The sequence below is a fragment of the Gracilinanus agilis genome, chromosome 3 (assembly GCF_016433145.1).
Source record: "Gracilinanus agilis isolate LMUSP501 chromosome 3, AgileGrace, whole genome shotgun sequence".
Taxonomy (NCBI): domain Eukaryota; kingdom Metazoa; phylum Chordata; class Mammalia; order Didelphimorphia; family Didelphidae; genus Gracilinanus; species Gracilinanus agilis.
Window position 1 is genome coordinate 666,646,135 of NC_058132.1, and position 9,918 is coordinate 666,656,052.

The following is a 9,918-nucleotide window of genomic DNA, read 5'->3' on the forward strand; positions in this document are numbered from 1 at the left end:
CATGCCAATAACTAGGAACAAAGACACTGATGCCCTCCATGAGCTCTGAACAGGACCTTCCATATCATTTAGTCAATACTGCACATTTGTAAACAAGGAGACCAGGGTCCCTCACTTAAATTTCTTTTGCCTAAAATCAGACAGCTAGGTGGTACAGAGGACAGAATGTGGACCTGGAGTCAGGAAGACTTCTCTTCCTGAATTCAAATCTGGCCTCCTACATTTCCTGGCCATGTGGTCCTGGAAAAGTCACTTAAACCTGTTTGCCTCAGTTTCTTCATCTATAAAATGATCTGGAGAAGGAAAATGCAAACAGCTCTAGGATCTCTGCCAAGAAAACTGCAAATGGGGTGACAAAGAGTCAAAGAAGGTAGAAAAACAATGGAACAACCAAACATTCCACTGCTAATCAGCTACAGAAGCGGAGCTTCTCAATTGTTAGGTACCATCTTTCCCATCATTCAGTCTTCCCACCTCTCCTATCGTGAACAATTATTTCTATTTTTTTTTCTTCCTGGCTCTGTTTAGTTGTCATTTCTTCTTCAGTGGTGCATAATCCCTTAGGTTTATTCTCATCCAGCCATCTCATTTGAAGAGAAGAAATTAAGACCCAGAGAAGATATTTACCCAAAAAAGGTCACAAAAATAGTAGGCAGCAAAATTCAAGATTTGAATTCTAGAGTCTTTCTGCTGTACTCTCTGACTATTCTTTTTAGGTTGAAGTGAGCCTTTTCCACTAACATATCAATTCCTTGAAATGTCAACTGTATTAAAAATTTTCTCAATCTTTCTACATTGAATAAAACTGAATTCTAAAACAGATTACAAATACTTAAAATGAAGTATGAATAAGTGAAAATTTAGATTTACAGAAAAGCATAAACAAATGAAATTTCTTTGCTTTCAAACTTAGCCAAATGTAATCCACCAAATTGTTCTATGCAAAATAATGCAAATAAGAATAATGCAACTAACATTAATTATTTATGAATAGATGTTTCTAAACTACATGCTGGTGATTCAAAAGTATCTTCTGAGATTATACCTGAAATCTTATTTAATGCATTAATTTTTTTTTAACTTTTAATCTTTTGTCTTAGAATCAATACTAAGTATCCATCATTTCCAAATAGAAAAGCAAGCAATAAGGGCTAGGCAAATGGGGTTAAGTGACTTGCCCAAAGTCACATAGCCAGGAAGTGTTTGAAGCCAAATTTGAATGTCCCATCTCTAGCACTGGCTCTCTATTCTCTGAGCCACCTAGTGGCCCTTAAAGCATTAACTTTCTAGACAAATTCTTTCACAGAAAGTAATATAAGCCTAACTTCTATAACAGTGAGGACAAATTCTAAATTATCAGGGTCTAAATCTATGGGATGTCAAAAACTGCTGTTCCTTAATGATTTTAATACATCACAATACCATTGGGTTTCACTATTCATTGGGTTGTATAGCCAAGGAATGCATGATCTTGTTGTCCAGAATGATCAGCTATTGCTGATTTTTTGAAGTCCTTTTTTATGATTATCAGTTTTAAGAAATATTTTTCAAATTATCTTTGAATTTTCTATCCTGCTTAAACCCAATGAGTCATCCATCATAGTTATGTTTCCTTCCCATCCCCACTATCATCACTCAAGTGTGGGCCAGAAGTATTTCATTTTCTGAGCACTGTAACGGTCTCTAAAGTGGTCTCACTGTTCTAGTCTGTTCTGACTGAATAATCCAGTTCAAGTGGAGTTAGCACATCTTAAGCCCCCAATCTATCTAATTATCCCCTCCTCAAAAATTCTTCAATGACCAATCCTTGTTACAAATAGAGCAAAGTTCCAACTCTCATTAAGTCTGCAATTAAAGCCCTCCATAATCAGATCCATATGTGTGTGAGTGTGTGTGTGTGTGTGTGTGTGTATTTCCAAATGTATCACCTTCTACTTTTAAAAAGTGGACTTGGATAAAAGTAGCATGGTATGTTTACCTATTAACAAATATGTTGTCTTTGTTTTTTAAATTTATGCTCCTTCCCTCTTTCCCTTATCAATTAATCACTGCGCATTCATATTAATCATTCACTATGAGCCAGGAATGCTTATGCTCTCAATTCTCTCTACCTATCCAAAATCATCTAATCCTTCTATTCTGAATTGTCCCCTGGTTCCTTCTGCTTCAGTCTCCCTAAATCACAGTGGTCCTCTTCACTTTGGATCATGCATCTGGCACTGACTCATCACTTTGGATGATTACTTATAACTTTTCACATGTGGTTCTCTTTTCCCAACTAGAGTGCAAACTCTTTGGGGGCAGAGAACATTTCTTATATTTATTTTTACCCCTCTCCATATAAAGGTCTGAGAATACTTCTCCACACATAGTAGGCAATCAATAGATGCATGGCTTGAAGAGTTACAAAATTTAATCTAACCAGACAAATCTATCTTTTTGAATGTGAATGAAGAGAGAATTGGTTCCCACACAACCTACTTGATGTGATAAGAGGGATCATGTGTTAAAATGAAGTACAAAAATATGCCTGTCTCCTTATTGATGCTTTATGCAGAAAGGAGTAAAAAACTAATTAGATAGAATTAAGAGAGCAGCCAGTCAGCCAGCCAATAGCCAAGTTTGGCCTCAATCCCAGGGCTCCCCACAAAAAATCAGCCTGCCAGCTCTAAAGGCAATTGAGGCAGGAAATCACTTTGAGGAAGTTTACTTGGAAGCAGAAGACTAGGAATTCTAGAGAAGCTGAGAGTTGTGCTATGATGAGGAACAAGCCCAGGGTGCTAAACGAACGATTTAGAGGAGATTCTGGTCACTGGAGTCCAACCATACTAGCATGAAGGACCTTGGCCATATTTTCTCCTAATATGTGCCTAAATATCTGTGTCCTTTAAGAATCTACCCATTCTAGCCAGTGTCTCTTCATTCTCTGCCACCATGTCTCTATTGCCTTCTCCCTCCAGCACTGGGAACCTCCTTTCCCATTGGTTAACTTCCATTTTGAGGAAGGACCCAGACCAACCATTCTTCATTATCTGGACTTCATCCCCTGCCTCCATTCTCATACCTTTCACCACCCTCCCTCCCCTCTCCTCCTCCACATTTCTTAGCTGCCTTTTATCTGTAGTCTTCCTTCATGAGAAGGTAAACTCCTGGAGGGCAGGGATGTCTTCCTTTTTCCTTTTCTGTTTGCATCCTCATTGCATAACACAATGCTTGACTGATAATAAGCACTTAAAATCTGTTGGCATGACTTGACCTGATTGTCCCAGTCATAGTTTACAGTTGTGAGAAAAAGAACCCCAGGTTTACAGGAGGGAAATATTTTACATTCTCAGTTCCTATTATACTATCATAGTAAATAAATGTCTGTGGTTTGATGTAATTGTGTTTCCTGGCTCATTATTAAAGTAAAACTCACCAGTGGGGACTTAAGAGTTTTCAAAATATAAAACCACAGAAGATCCTTTTTGATGCTATGGGAGTAGCTGCCCCCAGAGACCCACTCTACAAATTCATGAATAACCAACTGAGTCTGAGAAGTATCCTAGAAGGCCTATTATTAGGGTTAGGACCTACTAGCTGTAATAAGATTCCACGGGGACAGTTATATATCAAGCAGCCCATTTAGCTGTGATACAGGAAAACCAGTGATGGATAGGAAGCCAGAAAAACTGGGTTCAGTTCTTCGTTTTGTCATTCACTATCTGTGTGATCCCAGGCAAGTCATTTAATCTTTCAGCTTTACATTTCTCTTACAAAGAAAGTTGGAGGCTGGGTGCTGAGAGAGGAAGGGTGGACTAAATGGCCATCTGACTGTAATTAAACTTAACTGAAATAGAAATGTTTTGAACTTCCAACAATAAAAGCTAAATATTCTATTCAGTAAGTTTAACATTTTTAAAATAAGATATATCATACTATTTGAATAAGAAACTTTTAATTAATTTTAATCATTTATAACCTTTTTAAATGAACATGTCTGTAGCACATATCATGCCATCCTAAATTCAAACAGATAATCCTGCAGAAAGGTACTTACTAGTAATGCATACTTGTTCTCACACTGTCCACAGATCTTGAACTTCGTCTTCACTTTATCCTGGGTACACGTGTTTGATGCTTTAGAGTTAGATGTTTGTTTTGGTATTTCTAAAAGAAAAAATGTTTAATTAGTTAAATAATCAAATGAAGGTATCAATTTAATAAATTATAAATGTACTATGATACTATATAAATAATTAAATTTAATTGAGTTAATTTTAAATGAGATTTTTTTCAATTCTTGATGAACTAAAATTAGATGGTATTTTCCTAATTCTGTAAAAGCTATTATTTTTAACTCCTGTTCACACATGGTATTATGGTTAATCTTATTTCTAAAGACAGAACATAAAAATCTTTACATATTTACGTGTCCAAACTAAACATACCCTCAATGGATGCAGAGGACTAAAGGAGCCTATATTATAGCGAAAACTTATGAATCATGGGTTATTTTTCACGTTTTTTGGTTTTAACAAAATCATCTCCATCCCCATCTAAATTACCCTGCAATTTTATTGTTTTAGCCTCCAAAATATCTCAACTATTCCAAATCAAAATAAGATGTTCACCTAAAGTATGTTTAAGTAATTCTAGTATGAGTATATAATGTAATAACATAGATAGGATCAATCTCCTTAATGAGATACTATAGCTTCATATTGCAAGAATTTATTTTTCATATACTTTATTAATTCTCATTTTAGGCAGGGCTCTGGATCAAACAGGTCTAAATCAAAATAGGAAGAATTATTGTGAATTCCCAAGTCTGGGATAAGGGTCAGAGACACCATCCAGTCTGCTGCTTTCTGCATTTTTTTTCACTTAGGAATTCCAAGGAATTTCTTCCTTTTTAATGGATTTGGGTTAATAAGTCAAGGTTAATCATCATAATAGTATCAAATCCATCAGCCACTTTGGGAGGGTAACAGAAATTTGCTTGAGCAGGTTATGGTAGGGATAAGGCAAGATGGCCGCTGCCTACAGGACCCACCAACACCCCCAAAGAGGATTCATGGAGATATCAAAGGAGAGAATGTAACTAGTCAAGAGAGGCAGAGTACTCAATAGAACAGTAACCAGGGAGGAGGGAGCCATAGCAAAGAGAGTAGAGAGAAATCTGTTTTCCACATGGTAGGAGCAATGGAGCCTCAAGGAAAAGGGAGATCTCTTGTGCCAGCTGCAGAGCAAGTCCGTGACTCTCTCCTCAAAACTGATGATTAAAAGGCTGGCATTTATATAACCTGTTTATGGTTTTGCCTTCCTTTTTAACTTCAATAAAACCAAGATCCCCTTAGTGTCAATGTGCAGAATATGAAATATTATTTGATTTCTGCATTAGCCAAAATGCTTGACTGTGAAATACTAGTACCATCCTTTCTACTTGTTTAAACCAGAAATTTCCCTAGTTTTGTAGTTAAGAAATTGAAAAGAACCCCTCAAAAGGAAAGTTAGTAGCTTTCTATCACTTAGCTGCCCCCAGAGACCCACTCTGCAAACCCATGACTCATGGGCCATAAGTATAATAAAAATAATGAAATAATGATCATAAGAAAGCTGAACTTAGAAAAAAATGAGATCAGAACTGACTCAATGTTCTAAAGAGTTTCTCATAAGCTCATTAAGATTTTTATTTTAGTTTTCACTATTATTAAAACAAATTTATTCATGTCCCTTTAGTTTCCATGAATTAAGCAATATGTTTAGGGTCCTAAACTATCTTTCAGTTGTTCAGTAGTTTTAAATGAATCTCCAGAATTTTGATGTGAAAAGTCTTGCTTTTATAAGGGAGGGGGAAGGCATGGTATCATTAACAAGCATATTCTGATCTTATAATATTTGTAAAACATTGATTCAATATAAATTGAATGAACTATAATTTCAAATGCAATATTTTTCTTAAGTTACCCTATTATTTTTGTTTTTTGCTTAAACCAGCAACATGGAGAAATTCTGGCCATGTTAGGTCTGATATTGGAATAAAGTCTCGCTATATGCCAGAGACAGAAAGACCAGTAATAGAAAGATTACACGATAGCAGACAACCCGAGTTCTGAATTGCATGCCTAGCCATATGAATTTTATATCTAGCACTTGACTAATTTGATCCTTTTTTAAATCTGCAAAATGGGACGATAATGTGTTCTCTTCCACCAAATCCCTACCATCAGTCCTCACATGGCCCTGCGAGTTTTCAAAAGCTTTGTCATAGAAGCACAATGCCTGGATGGTCCCATCAAGCAGGAAGAGTTTTCCATAAACATAAACCACAGGTTAGTTTAACTCAGTGTAAAGAGCTTCATCACTGATGAAGTCTGAATACAGATGAAATCATTTTTTAACTTTCTATATTTGCTTTATTTTTTTACTAGTGAGTACTTTCTTACACGAAATGACTAATATTTTTGCATGACTGCACATATATAACCTATATCAAATTGTGTACATTCTCAGTGATGGAGAAGGGAAGAAAGAAAGAAAGAATCAGGAACTCAATTTTTTTTAAATCAATGTTTGACTATGATTATCCCCATATAAAGATAAACTGAATTTCAGAAAATAATGACTTGCCCAAGGTTAGGCATCAAGCTTCCTCTCTGTACAGTTCCTGGAACCCAACCCAAATCTTTCTCCATCACTGAGAAGCCACATATGGACAACATGCGAGTCCTGGTTGGGCAACCATGATGCACATTAGCTTCTCACCAGGGGTTTATCGTCCTGGAATGGTGCCTGAATTGCTGAGGAGTTAAATGACTTGACCACAGTCACCTTGGCCAAGGGGTAGCCAGAGAAATCCCTAGAACCCAGGCCCTCCTGACTCCAAAGTGAACCCTCATGGCTAGCCACCAAAACACATTTCCACTCTAGAAATATTCGTATTTTAAGATATTATTATTGTTGTTCTTAATTGAGGATTGATGGGTAATAATACATGAAAATTTAAAATAAAATAGTTGTACTTTTTTATATTCAAATAATTAAGATTTTCATTTTATTAATAGCATTAATTTATAGTAATTTATTCATGATAAATTAATTCATTAATAGCATAAATATAAACATTGATATTTATATGATATTAAGATATTTACCTTGAATCTGATCCTTCAGGATTCTTAATTTCACTTTTCCTGGAGAAATCTGTATTAATAAAACATATACTCTTAATATATTAGTGAAGAATATGTAGGGCTTATTTCTTACTAAAAACAAGTAATAATTATATCTAATACTCTTGAATAGTTTATCAGATTATAAAATTAAATGTTATACAATTAGAAATTTCCAATCAAAAGGAAAGGATACATAAAAAATAAACTAGCAGGCACAATTAGAAGAAAAGTAGAAAATTGAGGGGGAAATTTTATAGGTATTATACCTCATATAGAGATATCATATCTCAAATATATAGTGATTTTTTATTTATAAGAATAAGACCATTTCTTAACAGGCACATGATCAAAAGAGATGAATGATCAATTTTTGGATGGAAAAAATTAAAGCTATATATAACCATAGAAAAATACTCTAAGTCATTTCTAATTAGAGAAGCGTGAATCAAAACAACTCATTTATCAGAACTGGGTAGAATGACAAAAGGGCAAAAGGACAAATGTTGGAAGAAATGTAGAAAAATAAGAACACTAATACACTGTTGGTGGAACTGTGGAGTGCAATTTGTAATTATGCCTGAAGAGTTATAAAGCTGCATACCCTTAGACCCAGCAATACCATGGTTGGGTCTGTTTCCCATGGACATCAGGGGAAAAGGAAAAGAATCTATAGGTGTCAAAATATTTGTAGCAGCTCTTTGTGGTGGCAAAGAATTAGAAATTGAGGAGTTGCCCATTGCCTAGGGAATGGCTGAACAAGTTGTGGCATATACTTGTAATGGTATACTACTGAGATGTAAAAAATGACAGGCAGGTAAATTTTCCAAAAAACAAACAAACAAAAAACTCATGACCAAACCCAGAGGCAGGATTGGTTCAACTCTGGCCTCAGACACTTCCTAGCTGTGTGACCCTGGGCAAGTCTCTTAACCCCCACTGCCCAATCCTAGTGACTCTTCTGCCTTAGAACCAATACAGAGTATTGATTCTAAGATGTAAGATAAGGGTTTAAATAAAACACAGAAAGACCTACATGAAATTATAAGAAGTAAAACAAATAGAACCAAGAGAACATTATATGCAGCAACAGAAATATGGCTTGAAGAACGACCGGTGAATGTCCACTTCCAAAGAAAGGATTTAAACATAGAAATATGCAAGACATAATTTTATATATACACATATCTTTTGTCAAATGATGTGTTCTCTAATGTGAGGAGGTTAGGAAGGAAAGAAGGGAGCTAACCTGGGATTATACTCTAACCTATGAAATAATTAATTACTATAAAAGAAAATAAAGTTTGGAAATAACATTTAAGAATCATTATTTACTATTCTAACAACAACAAAAAAAGAAATTTTCATGTAAAAAGTTGCAGTTTAATACAAATACTATATAATAACTTCTTCATATGTCCATTGCTTTTGAATCTGATTTTAGCTAATGTTCCATGACATGGGGACTTGGGAGTCAAGAGCATCAGAACTGGGTTAACTGACTGGGTGACCTTAAACCAGTCACTTTTCTTCAGGTTCTTCATCTATAAAATAAGAAGGTTTGAGTAATTGATCTCTGAGGCCCATTCTAGCTATAATTCTATAAGTCTATAATTCTATCATTTGGTATTTCTGAATTGAGTGACTCAGTATAGATACTCTATATATGTAGAAAATTGTTCAGTCATTTCATTTGTCTGTGACTCCCACTGTGGGTTTTCTTGGAAGATACTGGAGTGGTTGTCCATTTCCTTTTCCAGTTCATTTTACAGATGAGAAAACTGAGGCCACAGGGTGAACTGATTTTTGTCCAGGTCAGGGTGACACAATGAGTGTCTCAGGGCAGATCTGAGGCTCTGGAATGGCCCAACGCCCCCCTGATACTGGCAGGGAATTTGAGTATAAATCTGCCACCAGTGCCCCAAGGGTCTTCCCCTCCATTATTTGCATGAATCAGAACCAGTGCCCAGGTCTGGACTCTTAAGTCCCTCCGCCCAATTCCTGGTGTCCTGCTGGACCCAGGTCAAATCCTATCAAACCACCAGCCTAGCTGAGAGAGAAGAGGAGAGAATGGAGACTCAGCCATTCCCTCTGACTGCCCTTCTTATCAGAAGCAGGGGGGGAGGGGACCCTCTTCCCTGTCTGGGAGCTCTGAGTGTCCTCCTCTGGACTTCTGCATCCGGAACCTTTTTAAGTTTGCATTGAAATGGCCCATTCCACAAAAGGGAGAAGATAAACACAGCAGTGCTGGGAATCACATTTTGATTTACAAACTACAGCTGGGGATAGAAATTATTGATCTCTTAATCTAATTATAAACAGGTAGATGGAGGGAACACACCTAGTGGGGGTGTGGCCAAATCATTCCCTTCCACCCTCCTTAGGTTGGGTCAGAACATCTGGACAAAATGAGTCCCATGCCTCACTCTCATCCAGTTCAATCTTTTATCTCCCAACTCTCCCAAACTACCCACTTCCTTCTGCCATATGCTATGGATCCCTCATCCTAATGTGAACAAACTTACAACAATGAGAGTCACCCAAAAGTTGGATCAGCCTGCTGCCTGAAAACGTAGAATTGTCAAAAAATATGAGAGAGATGGAGAGAGACAGACAGGAAAAGACAGTGATAGAGATACAGACAGAGACAGAAAGAGAGATGAAGACAGAGACATGACAGAGATAGGGAGAAAGGGGGTGAAGAGAGAGAGAGAGAGAGAGAGAGAGAGAGAGAGAGAGAGAGAGAGAGAGAGAGAGGAGTCAA

General features: G+C 36.5%; 1 protein-coding gene across 1 annotated transcript in view; it reads right to left on the minus strand.

Annotated features, from left to right (window-relative positions):
* The window catches only part of ZBBX (zinc finger B-box domain containing), a 127,254-nt gene that overhangs the window by 105,426 nt on the left and 11,910 nt on the right, over window positions 1–9,918 (minus strand). Inside the window, exons 4-5 of the mRNA XM_044669540.1 lie at window positions 7,137–7,185; window positions 4,040–4,149 (exon numbers count right to left, since the gene is read on the minus strand). Coding sequence (XP_044525475.1) covers window positions 4,040–4,149; window positions 7,137–7,185 — 159 coding nt within the window. The remainder of the gene's footprint in view (window positions 1–4,039; window positions 4,150–7,136; window positions 7,186–9,918) is intronic.